We start from the raw sequence: 19,951 nt of genomic DNA, 5'->3' as shown, positions 1-19,951 counted from the left end.
ATTTATATTCATAAAACTTTATTTATATTATAGTGTATATTTATGTTTCATTGTATAGATTGTGTATCAAGATTTGAGGCTAAATTATTTACTAAGTATTATTTATGAGTAAAATTATTTATCAAAAAATAAATAAAATTTGTGAATGTCGAGTTGGTAAATAATTCAAAAAATATATTAAAATTAGATGTTTTTAATTCATCATGGGGACTTCTGAATCGATTATAACCGCTGTATGGCAAAGATTTTTGGTCCAATAAGATAATTAAATTACAATTATCATGTGCTATATGAGACACAGATGAATCACGTACGTTTTCATCAACCTAATCCACTGTAATATTAATAGACTCACGTAACGGCTTTTTTGTTTTGTTACAAAGAAGTATAACTTCTAACGCGCATACATAAGTACACACACCGATTTTTTTGTTTGAACTGCCATTTTATTATTTCATAGTAAGTTTTATTAAACTTTATTTCCAATTATTTCTTTACTATTCTTTTCAATCACACAGTATTTCCGGTACTGATAGTAGCGAGTGGGAAAAGTTAGGTCGAAACGCAGGACGTGTCACGTGACAAGTGCGTGGATTCTGTTAATTTTTAATGTCATAGAAAAGTTTGCTCCAACGCAATACTAAACTTTCACGTAACGGTACTAAGAGAATTGGTACGTACGTACGAGTAGCAAAAGAAAAAATAACCCTCATCTATGTTTATTAATAATTCAAATACATTTTTTTACAAGAATAAACATTACAAAGTTAAAAATGAGAACATGAGAAATAAGGGTCCAAGACGATTCGGCGCCGGGACAACTGGGCGCCACATAGACTGAAATTCGAAAATAAATAAAAGTTCGTGAATTATAGGTACTTTTAAAATATATATTTAATATTGTTATTTAAATAAAAATTATTATATTATTAATACTTGGTTAAAATTTAAATATGCACACGTAAACAACGATTTAATTGTGCATAATATGTTTAAGTTCCAACGAGAAGAGAGTTCTTTTATTTTTATATAAAGCCTCAGTCATGATAATTTTTCATTCGACAGTGCCGCTCCCAATTGTCCTGGCGCCCAGTTTTCCCATTCCTAAGAAATAAGTATGACAATGAAAATAATACGTTACCAACTATATTAAAAAAAAACTACTGAATAATACAGTAATTATACGTATAATGAAGTACGCTGAAGATAAGTTTTTAAAAAGTTAACAAAAAAATAACGTCTACATAAGCTTACAATCATACAAGTGGAATATCTATATTAATATTCTAAGCTTGAATTAATTGTTGTATATTTTCAATCACACATTGATTCACGACATCGATAATTTCAGCAGTACGTTTACATTTTTTACGGGTTAAATTCTTAACATCACATCAGAAAAAAATGCTATTATGACGTTTTAAAAATCTATAATACCAATTAATTGATAACCCTAAACGTGCTATTTTGGAGCAATTAAAATAACGAAAACGTGTTACCGTGCTAACTATTTAGAATAGCCATGCAGGCTAATCTCCTCACATAAAGATAGTTCTAACTAAAAATTCTCACGATGCTAGCTGGTTGCTGGAACAGGAGCGCAGGAGTGATAACTCCAAGTTGGGTGATTATGCGCTCGTAAAACGTTCCGGGAAACCCAGATCTTACCATTTATATTTCATTTTCCACTCCCGCGTCTTTCTTCATCTTATTTTGACGTCGTAAATGGTCATGTGTGTGTATGTGTGTAGCTAGTTGATAGTGGTAGTATTTCTGTATTTAAAGGGCTAGAGAATAAGCTTCAAAATACTCGTGGTTATACAATATGAGGGTAGCTCTATTTGAATATTACCATAATTATAGCAACACCATAATAATTGTGTTCATATTGGATGCTGACAAAGCTATTATAACCCACTTATTTTAAAGAACCTTAGTTCTAGTGGAAAAAACGAAAGAGTTCTTTTCCAGTTCTTATAAAAACTTATATAAATACATACCCTGCACAGAACAGAACAATAAAACAGTAACGCAAAAGTCGTTAGTAAAGCTCTTAAGTTTTATATCATACTTATGGAAATCTGATAATAATGACAGCGTTATTATCAGATGTGTGAAACCAATCAATATTAAATTAATGTTATTGAATCTAATATTACTGTCTGCCTCCACGACCAATGCGTATTTTTGATCTCATGCTATATGACTATCTTTCCAGTAAGACAGCTCAAGGTAAAGTGTATTACGGCAAAATATAATACGTACAATTTACATGACCCTCAAAAATATCTCGGTTACCAAATATTTTTAAATTGTAAAAAGTTTTATGTACTTTTTAATAATGTATCATTAGAAAATAAATGTATATCTTTTGAAAACAAAAAGTAATTCGATAAATCACAACTTGGTTGAGCCAATAATGGTCGCCCTTATCTTAATATTTCTATTCTACCTCAAATCCATTTTATTGTCATCAGTCGACCGTGATTGATAAAGATGGTTACATCAAGACCACGATGGCGTCAAGACTTCGTTACAGTTTCACCGTCGTGAAACGTAATTCAATTCGAAATAATACCAGACGATTCAACTGTATTGCATAAAGACCACCACGCGTCATACATTCATTATCCACTAAGTGTCATCATTTATATAAAGAAAGTTCCTGTTGATGCATGTGAAAGTGTGAGTGCTATACATAATAATCAGCAATGTGTGTGTGCGTGCAGGACCCGGGAGTCAGAAGAGCATCCCAAGAGCCAGCAGTCCGGACCAGGTTTACATCAAAGGTCAGTGCGTGAACACACCCCTGCTTCTGCTGTCCCTCACCAACATTCAAACCCTCAACCCACCTTTATGCATTCTACACAAAAGCGCCATCAAAAAAGTATTTAAAAATTGGGCTCCTAATATATATAATAGCGTCTCAACCATGAAAACTCACCAATGTGCAAATGAGACTTCTGAGATAATTAAGTTTAAACATTTTTAGGAATTCGTTTTCTTATATTAGGATTATTATGAGCCTTACAATTTTGATTTATATAATAATATTACTTATATACGGTCTTGTTGTCTTTTATGTTATAATGTCTTTGGCACATCGAAAAATAACTTAGTTTATTTTTTTACACGAATGTGCCACAATGTCTTTGGCTAATTATTTGTATTCCGCATTTAGGTACGCAGTTTAGTAAAATGGAATGTCATTATTTCACCTATTTTAGGGCCACTCGCACTTCTGGTCTTTAGCATATTAAAATTTGTTTTTTTTGCACGTCCATGCAGTTAAGTCAAATTAGCTAAAAAGGAACATTCATGCTTTTGGCTTCATTGTGATTAGGGAATCCAATCCCGAGCCAAAATTCTGATCCCGGGATTTCGGGATTACAATTTGACAATCCCGGGATACCGGGACTGGTACCGGGATTGGCATTTTTTCCATTGTTAATATAAAATTTTTATAATTACAAATGACATTGATAAAATCGGTAAAAATAAATCTAGTATAATTTATATTATTTTAAGATATTTATTGTCAAAATTGTATACGTTAAATCTTGGAAATACATAAGTTTAATGGAGTTAATAATATTGTTATATAAATAATAATGTGAATTTAATAATATGAGATTGTTGTTTCTGATAGTAAAGACTTAAGGAATGGGTTAGCGAGATTTAAAATAGTAAAGCAAATCATGGTGTACTTATGGCCTTTCCGCTTCATTTATCTAATTTGTCAGCCAAATATGAAACTGCCGTAAAATGCATTGTTTTTTCAATCTTTCTCATTTTTATTAATTTATGTGAAAAAATAAAATGAATCGGCAACTTACACATGGGTATAAATCAAACTTTATTCAAACATAGTTTATTTCTAATGTAGTTAGTTGTTGTTTGTCTAATGTTGTTATTAAAAGTATTTTTTCTGTTATATTCTCGTTTTTATTTTATTTTCTTTTCCATAAAATTGATAAAAAAATCAATCCGGAAAGTTTCGGGATTATGTTTATCAATCCCGGGATTCATAGGTATCGAAAATAGCTCAGTATCCCGGGATTAGAATCCCTAATTGTGATGATATAATATTATACTGAGTGTATAAAAGAATATATTCAAATGATAAATTGATCTCAGAAGTTCAAATGACAGGAATGCACATGCATTACAGTAACTTATAAATAATTGCTTATTCCGTTTTCACGAAAAAGAAAATTATCGTTCATAAAACTTGTAATATCGATTATATAATTTGCCAAAACTTATTTCGCATGCGACAATCGGTATGTTTCATCAATGTCAGAATATTTTCCGTTAAGAAAATTAGGTATTGAAATTGGAAATTATTAATTATTATGAATAGGTGCTCGGCGGTAGTTCGACGAACGAAAATCAAAATAGCATGAATGTGAAGCATTCATTCCAAATTACTATGCTAACAAAAGACTGACAAACAATAGGGTGAAAATTTAATATAATATTTACAGCCAGTCAATGTTATTACCTAACCATTTGTGAGCTATCAAAGGACACTTAATATTCACATTAGTTTCTCTTCTAAATAATATTATAATATTTATCATCTCAGACTGTCTATTTACAGAATGGCACAGATTGAAGATAAAAATTTACTAACAATCAGGGCTCGAAATGGACCGGAGCTCACCGGAGCGCCGTTCCTGTTCGTGAAATCGGTAAAATTATCGCTCCGTCTCGTGGAAAAAATAATTTCACCGAATGAGCTAGATAAGCCATATAATAGAAAATCTAATACACTTATTTTTATAAAAAAACACATACAATTTGATAAATATGTGAATATCTTCAGAAAACTGTCGACCGCTCCGGTTCGTAAATTTGTCCGTTTCGAGCGCTGCCAACACTGAATGATTTGAATTTATTCAGTAAAAAAGTAACTACATAAAAATGTTGTCTATTAATGTGTTTCAATGTGTACACATTAGTGGTGAAGGCTGGAGGTAGGCTGTTAAGATCCAATATAAATAGTGCAAACTAAACTTTATCAGTTAAACGTATTTGTTTTCATTGAACTAAGAACTGTGTGTCGATAGTGCTTGTTAGTGTATAAAATTAAATTAAAACCCTACCTTATCCAAGATAGATAATGGTAAAAAAAAATTGGTCTTTCTATAAAATATCTAAAATTATGCCATTTAACCATAATATATAATTTTGGATATTTTGTAGATAGAAGAATATTTTTTTCTAAATATTATTATGGTTTGGTTTAGGCATAACTTAGTGAATTTAAAAAACTAACCAACACCATCTGTGTTTACCAACTGAAAAGGTGTGCACTATTTTTGTCGGATCGCCCTTATCATACCTAAGCTATTATGATTTGATTTACTAGGGGTTTAATTGAATTTAAAAAATTAACTAGCACCATCTGTAAAATGTATTCTTAATTCAATGAAAAAAAATAAGTATGACTGACAAAGTTAACTGTACACTATTAATTAATGTGGAATCTTAACAGCCTTCCCCCACCCCCTCGCACCTGGTACAGAGAGTACCTGAAACCTGAAGCCTTGGCGTGCTTTCTTTTTTTCTATAATAACCTATCCGTGTCTCTCCTGAGAACAGAATTTATTAGTGAGTTTATATTGATTTTCTCTAGTTTATTGTGGTCTAGTCTCTAAGCACTATTCAAAACATTAAAACATTTACCAAAAACTGTGTAAACCATAGACTATAGATACATCTAGACGCCACCAGTTACATTGCTAAATGAAGCCGCGTGCCGTGCATTTGGTTTGTGGGCGGGCGAACGCATTCGTCTACAAATGTTCGAGACCATAGACCAGTTCTTTAGTGCTCGCCCAAAGTGCTCGCACTAGACGCTCAGAATTAAGATATAATTTTCTATTTTTTTACGTTATATAGTATTTTTAAGCGGTCAAAATGCAACCATTAGGTAAAGATATCCATAGTTTTAGTTGTTTTAAAGAAACACTAGGTCACTGATATTAAAATATATAATAATATACAAATAAATTATCACGAACATGTATCAACTTACCTATGAAATGTAATACCATCTTCTTGCTTATCAGTACGACTACCATATTTTAATACAATACCTTTCTTATACATACAACATCTTTTCTACTTAATTAACTAAAAATATTTACCACTGACTTTATGTTTAACACAAAAAATAGCAATTTTAGCAACACGGTTATCGACGCTTAGTTATGCAATAGGCTAAGATTTGCCGGTTACATCGTAGCATACCATCTTCCAGATCTGTAAACCTTTTATCTTACTCTGTGTCGCAGAGATTATAAGGGTACCGAATACTTTCTCATTCGCACTTATGCATCGTTTTTGTTCAGGCCTTGGTGTAAACTGTTTAATTTGAATAATGTATCTTCTACTTAGCCATCCCCTAGTGGAGGTTGACAACACTATCGAAGCGTTCTTTTTCTTATTATCTCCTACCCGGAACAGTTCGATGAAGCTGCGTTTGTGTCAATCACAGAGGTTTTTAAATTATGAAATGCAGAGTCGTCTTCTTCTACGCTTCCGTTGATCTTTCGTTAGTAAGTTGAGGAATCATATACTTTAACCTCTCATAATGTGGCCAATGTATTATAGTTTTCTGGCTTTGATACCATGCATATCTTCACAGTTTTTTCCCCCAATTGATTGAGAAGGTCAACAGTTACCACCCGGTCAGTTCAAGGAATTTTGAGGATGCGCTCTATACAGCCACATCTCGAAAACTTCAACTGTGCGCGATATCTTTTATTTTAGCATCCATACCCTCCATACCACAAGAGAAGGATTGAAAGAAATACATGTATAACAATATAATGAATGATTCATTAAATGTATGCTGTGGTGCCACTTTTTACAACGTTTTTATTAGGTCGTATTCTAATTTGTCCGGTACAAATCTTGCAATCGATTTTTAATTAACTTTCCGACTAGCTAGATATTTGAAAGTTTTAGAATATATCGGAACACGATGCCAATGCATTTTTTTAATACTTTTAGCCATCTTTAAGTAGAATTGAATTCATTTTCAGTTAATTCTGTTTTGTATGAAAAGTTATTTCTATACCATTATTGGTTGCTAGGGGGCCTAGCAACTAAATTATTAAATACTATATACGTGCGTTACTATAGAAATCAATATGAAATTACATTTCATTATTCAGTATTTCTATCAAGTACAAATTTTTTTGATCGTTTAAGCTAGTCAAGTCAAGTTAATATGATTCAACAGAAAATTTAAAAACGTTGTACTTAAATAAAAAGTTCTTTTTATCTTGTAATTATTATTATTCATAATATCTGCTTTCAATTCAACAATAATAGTATTATTGTATTATATATAATGTATAATGCCTCCCTTATGTTTGAAAGAAAAATGGATCGATGTCGTAATTCATAAGAGGCATTACCCGGAAAGTGAAAGATGTTAACTCTAACCTTACTCCAAGCCTATAGCCATAGAGTAGACCAATAAATAGAAGTTTGATAGGCTATTCCCCAATACACAACATTTTAACGCAGGCTTTTGAATGTGCAAGTATCCTACGAAAATAAACCACATATTATAGACGTGCAATAGTGTGTGTTGCAACCTTCAAATATACCATTATTGAATGAGCGCCGAAGCATAAGCTGAGATCAGTTGTCAAAACGAAGAACAAGCAAATTCTTTACACGTGTTTAGGTTTATCTCATATTCTTCCACACACGATATCGGTTGCCTGTTAGGTAATTCAGTTCCAATTATTTCTGGGTTCCCTGCCCGTTGTATAAATCGATTGAAAACGTGGTGAATTTTACAATGTTATTGGTACGGTTGTACGATTTGTCTCATTAAAATAATAAAAATATTAAATACAATATGGCATTATCGATTTTTGGAATTGACTTAAATTATATGGCAAAGTATATAGTAGTATTTCTCCAAACAAACACTACATATTATTATTTTGTTATTTTTTTAGATAATCCGAATCCCACACAGTCTAAATATTTTTCTACAATTCTTTCATTGTAGGTATTATATTGTTAAAATGTAAAAAGTATTTTCATTTAATTAGTGTTAGTAACATAATATTATTTTCAAGCCTCATTTTGATATGTGTATTGTTCCATCTATTTATTATTCTTGAACATTTTCCCGTTGTAATATTATTTGTTTTTATATTAGTGGTCTTTTGTGTTTAGAAACCTCACAAACTAGGTTACGTAACCAAATTTGCGAAAGGTAATGGATTATATTGTTAATATAATAAAATGTATCTTTTACTCTGCGAAAGGGCGTAACGCGCAAATTTACCGACGGGGTAAACACTATCTTGCGGCCGTAATTCACATGGCACAAAAAAGAACCCGTTAATCATAACATTATTACGAATCGAAACGAAACAGTGGAGTATTTTGAGAGGACTATCACATTATCAGGCGCCCGGCCGCGCGCGTAATGAAAATCTGTTTCCTATTCAAACTGGCAGTAGAAATTTGTTTTCTAAGAAAATTAAAGTAATGGTAACCAGTACACCAGGATTTACATTAGACACGTGTGATTTTCTCAAAACATACAAAATTGAGATAACTCGACATTTCCCTTGAATAAAAACCACCCGGACAATAAATTGGAAAGAGATGACTGTATATTATACGGTCTCTAATTTAATATTCTATTAATATGAACATTGATTCAATTTTCATAAATGATTTTGGTAAAATTCATGAATTCAAGAATGAAAACCTAACCTAACAAATAATCCAGTACATCGGCTATTTTCAAAATATATTTGCTGCTGGCTTCCTGTAGAGGGTAAACTGACAAGAAGCTTGTTTTATTTTGACATGAATTTTATTGTTGTTTTTATTTAATAAACCGCATTTTTTTTTGTAGTACTTATTCCACTTTAAATCAATAGATTAGGACCGGTTTCGTCCGCCTCAGAGGGATATTTTCAACATACAAAAAAAATTGCGTTTTATTAAATTTAATAAAAACAACAATACAATGCAGTTCCACCATGAATACGGTGGAATACGGCCATATATTACCGATACAACATTTCACGGTGAAGTGTGATACGGCGGACTGCATACGTAAAAGTTTCTGGAAACGACTTACTTATTTCATTTTTATTTTTAATGGCTGATTTTGAATAATAATAATATTAAACTACTAATAATATTTTCCGCTAAAGATTTCTATATTTCTATTTTGGAAAATATGTCCATATTATGTAGATGTTTTTATATAGTTTTTAATTTGTATGCATATTATTAATTTTCTGTGTCAAATGATTTTTTATTTTATCAAATTCACTTAAAACATTTATTCATCGTGTATATATTTTTATACGAGGGGGGGGGGGGGTAATTGCAGGTTCGTCGAATATGCTGGAGCATCTGCTACCAAAGAGACATCAAAGGGATGCATACAAGGTTCGTCTTGCGGCCCTGTACTGTGGAACATAGTTCTCGACGATCTTCTCTCTATGCCGTTTCCTGAAGGTGTACACGCACAGGCCTTTGCTGATGATGTATTGCTGATTATGGAATCCAAAGAACTTGGTTCTCTAGAATCCATGACTAACAGCGTGCTGGAGAGCGTCGAGGCCTGGGGAAGGAAGGTCAAACTGTCTTTCTCCGCGGAGAAAACGAAGGCCTTATTCTTTACTAGGAGGCGCGTCTCTCCGCCTTCGCTGGTGATGAATGGGCAACCTCTATCTTTTTCTAGGGATCTTAAACTTTTAGGGGTTGTAATCGATGACAAACTAAATTGGTCAAAGCATGCGGACAGCATCTGCAAAAGAGCCGCGGTGACTTCGCTCAAACTAGCAAGAATGGCCAAACCCACATGGGGTGTATCTTCTGAAGCTCTTCGAATTCTCTACACTTGTGCTATTGAGCCTATGATCACGTATGCGGCCAGCATATGGCATGAAGCTGCCAAACGGAAAAACATAGCAAAAAAACTCAATACGGTTCAGCGAGCACTAGCGATACGAATATGCAGAGCTTACCGAACGGCTTCGCTTAATTCAACGCAAGCTCTAGCAGGACTTATGCCTCTAGATTTACGTTTAAAACAAATCGCTCTCATTTACAGAGCTAAAAAGGGCGAGGAGGGCCTCGCAGGTTTTCTGCCTGACGACAGGCTTTACGAAAAACCGGTGGACTATAGAAGGCTGCCACACCCGGCTAGACTATTTTCTGAAGTGGTTTCTTATCCTGCAACGTTGGAAAGCAACGAATGCAATAACATGCCGATTTTCACGGATGGGAGCAAAATTGATGGCGGTACCGGTGCAGGGTTTGTGGCATACATTAATGGCGGTGAGATAGCGGCTCGTAAGTACCGCCTTGCCAGCTATTGTACGGTAATGCAGGCCGAACTCTATGCCATCCGATGCGCTCTGGAGTGGGCAGGCTCAGATCCAATTCAGCGAAAGCTCACCGAAAACCATAGTATTTGTATTTATTCGGACTCCAAAAGCTCAATCCAAGCAATTGGAAATCCGTTGTCTACTAATCCGATTGTCTTTTCTATTCACAGCGAGTCCGCTCTACTGAGACGGCGCCACCCCGAGGTGCACTTCAAGTGGATAAGGGGACACACCGGGATAGAAGGAAATGAAAGAGCTGACAAATTGGCTCGGCATGGTGCCTCTGAACCCAAGACCGCGGTAGCTTATGACAAATTTCCTCTGAGCTACGCGAAAATTACAATTTCAGACATGGTGAAAAACGAATGGAACTCACGATACATAAACTCATCGACAGGGGAGTTGACCCGAAAGTTTTTACCTTCAATTTTAGCAGCACGAGACGTCAGGGTGCATAAGGGACTGTGTTTTGAGATGACTCAGATTCTTACAGGTCACGGAGTCATGCGAGCATACCTGCACCGGTTTAAAATAACATCTGATGGAAAGTGTCCATGCGACGACGGAAGCGACCAGGACGTCTTACATTTACTCCTAGATTGTCAAATCTTTAGCAAGGAGCGGCACAACCTGAACTTTTTATTACAGATGGCAGATGCGGACATTCGAGACCTTCCGGGGACCATGGCAAACGAGGCCGGAAGAGATGCCCTTTTTAATTTCTGTATTAATGTAATAAAAAGAATAAAAATAATAAATGGTGACATGTAAAGATGATTCATGCCTTTCAGATCCAGTGACTGCAATCATATAAGATAGGATAAGTATATACTTAGAACATTAGTCCAATGCGACATTTCTTTTACCACGGGAAAAAACTCGACTACAAATCGCAGTCCTCAGTTCCCAATGAATACGACAAAATATTCATCAGAATCACCTCCGCCTTGCGCTACTAAGAATTTTCCAGGGTTTTTGCAAGGCGGTATCATAGGCCCTGGCCGAATTCAAATCAGCAATACCCGATGCGGGTAGAAGAACAGTTTTCAATAAGGCATATTCTCTCAGCCGGCACAATTTTCATTTGACTAGCATCAAGTAGAGTAGTTTGCGTGCCAAAGTCCTTAAGAAACCTCGATAGTAAATGCGAGGTATCCATAAAGGCATCTAGAAAAAAAAAAAAAAAAAAAAAGAACCCAACATTGGATATTTACATAACATCACTATAATTATGGAGATATGTTTCGATACAATATATTAATTAATTTGGCACATTACACCTACATGATTAGAACAGAAGTCCCTACAAACTGTCCACACAAATAAAATATAAATAATAAAAAAGTATATCAGCTGAAAAAATGTGTTCTACTATTCTCATCTGAGTTGTTCTCGCTGTGCGGGACATTAGTCTGAATAACGATATCGATTGGAATTCATTACCGATCTAAATTATAGAAAAATACATTCGCCTAACTATACTCGAAACCAGAGCAAAATTCCTTAGTTTCGATATACGATATAGATGGGCATTGCGCCACCCGGTTCTCGCTAGTAAATCTAAATTGCGAACCCGGCTTCTTTTGTCACACATCTCATACAAAGGCGTCATTTTTTTGTGTCCGCGCGGCATATTTTGTACCCTTTTCCGGCACGGTCAACCATTCTGACCGTGCAACTTTTTATACCAGTCCATTATTGCTTGGCCAGGGTGGAAAGATGGCCGCGTCAGTGGGGTGCAAACAATAAACATTTTTTTAACTGAATACGGAAAATCGATTCCAGTTTTTACTGTAGTAAGTACTTACATACAGAGGATTGGAGTGTAGAGGTTTTATATTTTAACTCTACAAATTTCAAGTTGTTGTCTATGGTCATTGATCGACCATAGACAATAATAATGAAATGAGTCAACAATTCAGTTGCAAATCCGGCCTCCAACAGTACAGTCAATCATGCGAGCAACTCCGCATGAAGTTTCGAAATCAAATTGAAAATCATAATGTAACCTTCAGTAACAAAGTATAAAAACAATGTGACAGTCTTATTTTAGTGCCGTGTAAATCTTAAATGTTTTTATGACAATATAAAACAATCCATATCAATTCTGTGTGTCATTTCAATTGCGCCCCCGAACATTATATTATCACACACACGAAGCAACCTTCAACATGCAAATAATATATGTTGGATCCTACAACCTACAACACCAGATCCAACGTCTAGAGGAGCAGACTCTTTTTTGAGTTCCTCCACTCCAGCTCCGCTCCAGGTAAAACGTTTTAATATGTACTATATGTATACAAATGTTAGAAAATTAAAAAATAAGCTATTTTGAAATAAGGCTGGTTATTCGTGCTTTCCATTATTAATTCAATTTAACAAATTTTCCAACAGAAAATTGTCTTTCATTATCTGCCTCTTCTGTCAAAAAAGTGAGGTTATTTATCACTCGGCAGTACTAAATTATAGAATAAAATAAGAAAAAACATCCTGAGCAGTAGAGTACTACACATTTTCGGGGCTCGGACTCCGCTCCTGCTCCGGCTAAAACCCCGTTGCTCCACTGCTATGTGCTCCTGCTCCGAGCTACTTACATCTTATAATTTAAGGATAAATTTTCAGAAATGTTGAAAATTCGCCCCATTGACACATTCATTTTTTTATTTGATACAAATTGTCAATTATGGTCTACTTACACTTACATATTTACACACTCTACGATGCATAACAATGATTTAGCACCAATTAGACCGCCTCAACGCTTGTGAATATTGGTTTATAGCATACTATGTTTCTTGTGTTAAAAATTGAAACTATATTTATTTATTTATATTGGTCACACCAAACAGACTTCATTCAGATGTTCTCATTTCAAATGTCGCCACAAACTATTATAGATTTTAGACAAGTACCTGATTATCGTGGGGTTACTGCCAAAAGTTAGTATATTGATAATTTAGGTATTTAAAGTTAATAACGGATTATGTGTCTATATATGAATATGTAGGTATGCCAGAAAAAAAAAAGGTCATCCGATGTATAGAACATGCACATAAAACATAAAGAAATTAGCATAATGCCTGATTTTAGAGATCATGTCAAACTTTCAATTTTTAATTACTCCATAACAAGATTTCGAGACTTTTGGCACATTTTTTTATAATTATAATATCTGTTAAAATAATGAATATATTAAAGTGGCTATCATTATCTTTATCATTACTGACTTGACTGTATTTTATATATCTAATTTAATAATTTTATGACCGTTTGGAGGACCCTTTTTAATTTTTCTGACGAATCGGTTTTATCATTTGCGTCAAAGAAAATGACCGCTGATAAGCAAACCTATATTGACATGCTTTTTATTTATTTTTTTCAGATTATAATAATATATTGTCTCTGTTTTGGTAGAACACACTAACTGGAGAATACTAGTTTTGAGTAATTTGACTTTGAAGTTGTTAAAATGTTTGAAATGGTCTATCATGTGAGTTTATTAAGTAATCGTAAAAAGGATGATTTTAAAATAAAGAATGTTTATTTATTAAGGAGGTTTCCAGACGGTAAAGTTTGAAATAATGAACATTTTGGTATAACTAACTCAATATGTCATTTTTTCGAATTAGTGTCTTCTGCCAGAACAGTGACGATATACTGTATAATATTACCAGTGTGTATATTATAAATCCAATGACAATAACATTTAAAAAGCGTTAAAATACTTACTTTAAATTGATTATGTTCATTAAAATAATATGGTATGCAGGCACGCCACTGTATCTCTTGGTATAAATTTCATAATATATCAAAAGCGAAGAGGATATGGCATTCATATAATATCAACATTGAAAAAAAACGCAAAAAGCATAGCGTGAACGACATAGTGTTTCCTTGCCGATTCGTCGATCGCAATATTAAAAATAAACAATAATAAAGTTCTGATCAAATTGAGGTGCATGTCGCCTACTATCACGTGACGTCACAATAAGCTGCCGCTCCGGGAAAAAGTGTGTAACGTCGTTTTTTTGGTGTTTTAATTTTAAAATGTTATCAGACTGATGCTCCCTTATCCATATTGATATGCATCCCTTGACACATTTTGAACTTTTAAACGAACATTGTCTGTTAGCAAAATCTGCCGAAATCACCAGAGCAACAATGAGGTCACCTCACGTTGAACTGTACTGCATCGATACTTGCATGACTCAATGAAAGTTTTTTCATTAATCTACATGACAACCGTGAGCTTATAATCGCGGGTACTGGTGAAATCAATGTGATCAAGAAATGAGAGACTTGGTTCGAGTGGAATGACGGTTGACTATGTCGAGTGAAGGACTCGTGACAATAGTAGTGCGTCTCGTGATGGACTCGATGGACTCGATGCTGAGTGGTATGATTGCTACACAGCTAACATAAAAAGGATCTATTATTACTTGTCATCACTGTTATCTTCAACAATAATTAGGTATTATTTTTACTAGATACCTACGTTGATAATTGGAATTTATGTTTTGATTTTATTTTTTTATCAAGTGAAGGATTAAAAACAGCCAGTGAATTCGGCGTCCAAATCCTTACACTCGGCACTGGTTATATTAAATTTATATAATTATTATAGAATCAGAAGTTGACTTTCACAAGGATTACACCTCACAACACAATTGAATCTTCCATTGAAATTGAAAAACAAAGTATCTAACAATATGAAGAGTGCCAGCAAGATGAAACTTCAAAATACAACGATAGAGGAAAATGGAGCCACCAAGATATTGATTTTCAATAGGCATATTTAATATCAAGTAAATAATGCTGCATTTATTCCAAGAGTTCTACGACATATTTTAATTTAAAAATGGTTTTTCTCACTTATTATTCACGACATATAAAAAATAGTTTACTGCACGTGTTTGCACTGGAAGTCTGACTAGATACCGATATTTACATTCGAATTTATAGTTTATAATATAATTATAAAAGTAAGTATATTAGTCATAGTGTTACTACATAGGATAGGTCTTTAGTTAATTTACATAAAGCATTCGAATCCATGGCATGCACCCACTGAGGTATTGCCTTATTAGTATAAGGTAGTTGATAACCAATAATATCTTATATCGGGCTTGCCCAAACTGAAGATGGGCAATTAACGATATTCATTTTGTTAGAACGTCTCCATAAGCGATCGAAATAATCAAACCTTAATTGTTTATGTAATGTTTTAATTCTTGTCAATATTGTATGGTGGGCGTAGAAAAGGAGCTATGTAATGTGATAAAGAGATAGTAGTTCAAATTCGAAGCTTTAATTCAATATAAAGAGTACTCACCATAAGAGCGAAACACGTACCTATCGTGAAACAATTTGTATATATTATTATTTTGAAGAACTATGTGATTTTTTTTAAATACTACGACAAAGTAATTAATTTGTTGAAGACTTACAAGGCATTATTTCGAAAAACAAAGACTTGAAAATGCAACTTTACAAAACTGAGTTTCTGGGGTTTTTTGAAATTAATGTACCTACTTATATAATATTATTAACTTTAATTTATCACAACATGCCAACTTAACTTTCAGCTACCAACGATTTTTTACTACTTTTCATGAATCCAGATATAATAAATTCTGTATGTAGCTTGCAATTGGTCACTATCGACCTTTTAATAAAGACTTTTCCGTTAGTTTCATTTTTAAAGCTTAGGTATACTTAAACTAATTACAAGATAAAAAGAACTTTTTATATAAGTACAACGTTTTAAAATTTTCTGTTGAATCAAATAAACTTGACTTGGCTAGCTTAAAAAATCTGTACTTGATAGAAGAGATTGAATACACTGAAATGTCATTTTGACATATCATATTGATTTCCATAGTAACGCACGTGTATATATTAATAATTTAGTTTGCTAGGACCCCAGACCCCTAACAACCAATAATAGTGGATTAGATTACGGATTTTTTCCGAAATAACTTTTAATACAAAACAGAATTAACTGAAAATGAATTCAATTCTACTTAAAGATGGCTAAAAGCAATGACATTTAATATGTCATTGGCTAAAAGTATTAAAAAACATTGGCGTCATGTTCTGATATATTCTAAAAGTTTCAAATGTCTAACTAGTCGGGAAGGGTAGTAGTACTGGATAAACAACCACTGGACAAATAAGAATACGACCTAATAAAAACGTTGTAATAAATCATACGTAAGTATAATAATATTATGTTGGTATTACATAATTAATTATATATATGAAAATACGAACAGCATAATACCTAATATAATTATTATAAATTAAATGCTATCTAAATTCTGACCCTTTTTTCTTATATATACGCATACATAAATAACCACCCACCAACGTAGGTAGTATAATACGTTAAAGTGCCCACCACCACCCGTCATATATGCACAACCGTGGATATGCACGGCCGCTTTCTATGACGCTTTAAAAAAAGGTAGTATAATAGTAGGTATACATTCGAATAAACAATAGTGAACAATTCAAATAACAGTGAGCGGACAATACATTTCGAATATCACGATAATGACCGCAGAAATGCATTAACCAGAATGGAGGCACATCCAGGGTCAAGTTGCCCCATTGTGAGAGAAGACCTTATTCCGAAAGGAGTGCGCGAAATGGCTGCCATATCCGGATGAACAGGGTTACCAACTATCAGCATAAATAAATATAAATAATTTTAAAAGCTGAATCAAAAGATTTATTTCAATAGATTACTGTTATCGTAACGTACTTATTACTTCTGATATATCGCAAATATCGCTTTGAACATGGTCTGCTACTATAAGCTGCGACCATGGCAGATTTTTACGCATCGAAATTAAATCATTATTTTCATTCCAAGATGGAATAATATATTAATGTACTTTCGTATTTTGTATCGTAACAGTATTTTAGAACTGCTCAACAGATCTGATCCAATGTCATATTAAGCAACTTCTACATGTAGCAATCATACCACTCAGCATTACCTGGGTAACACGACATGTCATCTTTTGTTGTCAAAACACAATGACATTAATATGGACGAATCATCTGGAAAAAAAATGACACTCACTTTATTGTCGGGTCTGCCGAATGGCATAATCTGTTCTAACGCCATTACAATAAAGGTGATATTGCTATAAATTCCTGATGCTTTTTGTTGGGTCTGCCGAATGGTTCGGTTCGAACGGGTTCGCTCAAATGAACATTGACATTAGAAACACTGCTCTAACGCCATTACAATAAAGGTCATATTGCTATAAATTCCCGATGCGTGATATCGCATACTGGAAATGGCGTGACGCCTACCTATACATGCGAATTTACTTGCTAGCTACTGTATTGAGTGCGTCGTCTATTAATAATGTCATTGTCAAAACAAAACAATGGAGCGAAAATAATCTCAGCATTTCGACAATCATAACTAGATCAATAGGATATATTATGATTTGTAATTGCGACAATGTCTCTTATAATATATTATATGGACTGCATCTGTATAAATAAGATAGACAATCCATAAATCCTCACTCACTCATCAGGTCCGTCACTCGAGATAGTCAAAAAACATTCCACTAGAATCCAGTCTCTCAGTTCATTAATATAATCAATATTCTGATCACATCGATCTCACCATTACACCCGTACCCGCGATATAACCCCAAACCGTCATCTTTATTATTGTATTTAGGTATTTATTTTTGTAACTATAAAAATAAACTCTCCCCTCACAACATCCAAGCAACAACGACTTCTCTCTCCTCCATCTTAACCCCCCAAATAAACATTAACGGTCAACCAAAAATATTGTAAGCGACTACAGATAAAGCGCAAAAGTTATATTTAAAAAAAAACAAACAAAAAAACTCAAGAATTACCGATGAACACGATACATTATATCCAACTATTCTATTGAATTCTTTCACAATCATTTTTACCATTTCATTACAACGTTTTTACAACGTTTATCGCTAGTATTATTATTTTTCCGGTGGTTCTTTGTCCGGTACAAATCTTGCAATCGATGTTTAACTAACTTCCCGACTAGCTAGACATTTGTAACTTTTATAATAATCAGAACACAATGCTAATGTATTTTTTTAAATACTTTTAGCCATCTTTAAGTACAATTAAATTGATTTTCAGTTAATTATGTTTTGTATGAAAAGTTATTTCGATACCATTATTGGTTGCTAAGCGGACGGTCCTAGCAACTAAATTATTAATATATACGTGCGTTAGTATGTAAATCAAAATGACATTTCAGTATTATTTCTATCAAGTACAAAATTTTTTGATCGTTTACGCTAGCAAGTCAAGTTTATATGATTCAACAGAAAATTTTAAAACGTTGTATATAAAAAGTTCTTTTTATCTTGTAATTATTTAGATTTAAAAACAGTAGAAGTCCCGATGGTTTTTGAATTATCTTTACTTCTGTCAAAACGTAGAGATTAGTTCCTACAACCATGTGGCCAGATATTCTGTCTAGTGACCAATCTAAAGTATTTTATTTTTTTTACAGAGATTGGCTTTTAGCTATTTTCTCAATCAATGATTAAAAAATACATTGTTAATTTGACAGAGTCGCGCGATTCGAATTCTCAGTCCACTGACCAGAGCCAGGCATACCAAGCTCTACTCCAAGACATGTGCTAATAAATAATAATTTACTTCTCAATATGAAATCATATAGGTATAAGCAGTATATAAGTATAGCAGTATACTTGTCTAGTATTTGTCTAGTATATTTAAAAAACATTTATTATTTATTTTATTAAAAAAAATGATTAATCCAAGATCAGAACTTCAAGCCTGACTAAGCCTGAACAACTAATTCTTGTTGTCTCGGGGTTTCCCTCGAAAAACTTGTTTGAAAATCGAATCGTTAATTCAACAGCTCAATGGGAAATGGCAATAATTTACTTCCAAGACCTAATTTTAAAATATATTATATTAATTGACTAGAAACCCGAAATCTTTCTCCAAGGCCCCATAAGGTTTTAGCAAAAAGAAAAGGCAGGAAAAAAATATATAAGTAATTAAAGTAAAAAAACTATTCAATATTTTTTTACCTTTAGTGGCAACCCTACATTCAGGTCAAATAATATGATTCCCATTCCGATTCGCCCTCCCGAAGACAGGAAAAGGGCGCGATCGTAAATTTGAAAACAGAACGATGCGTTCCAAATTCAAACCCTTGCGAATTATTTCGTACAGGGGGGTGAATAGAGGACCAAATTATAAATTAAACACCAGCTTTGCGAAATCAGTGATGGGTGACCTACGTCATTGGCCAATTTCTAGTATTTTATCAGTCTTCAGGTATACTGTGTATCCTTTTTGTTATGATATGTTTAAAATATGATGTATACCTACACACTAAGCGGACCAACGGTCACCCATTTTATTTAGACGAAATAATTGTTACTAAACAACTAATTATTAGCAATTCCCGAAATAATTTAAGATTTTTTTTGCGTAAGGTACTTTTCTATGTAAGGTTTTTACCTAGGTTCTCACCACCACCCGGCATG

At 33.4% G+C, this 19,951-nt stretch overlaps 1 protein-coding gene across 1 annotated transcript; it reads left to right on the top strand.

Annotated features, from left to right (window-relative positions):
* The first annotated feature begins 9,851 nt into the window (after window positions 1–9,851).
* On the top strand, window positions 9,852–19,073 carry LOC147074564 (uncharacterized). Its single transcript, XM_085943978.1, has 2 exons — window positions 9,852–10,476; window positions 19,000–19,073. The coding sequence occupies exons 1-2, from the start codon at window positions 9,852–9,854 to the stop codon at window positions 19,071–19,073; spliced, it is 699 nt and encodes a 232-aa protein (XP_085800104.1).
* The last annotated feature ends 878 nt before the right edge of the window (window positions 19,074–19,951 follow it).

This window comes from Rhyacophila brunnea, unplaced genomic scaffold (assembly GCF_057557595.1).
Source record: "Rhyacophila brunnea isolate RB1 unplaced genomic scaffold, BYU_Rbru_1.0 scaffold_16, whole genome shotgun sequence".
NCBI classification, from domain to species: Eukaryota; Metazoa; Arthropoda; class Insecta; order Trichoptera; family Rhyacophilidae; genus Rhyacophila; species Rhyacophila brunnea.
The sequence above is the reverse complement of the archived record's forward strand: the minus strand, read 5'-3'. Positions and strand labels throughout refer to the sequence as shown.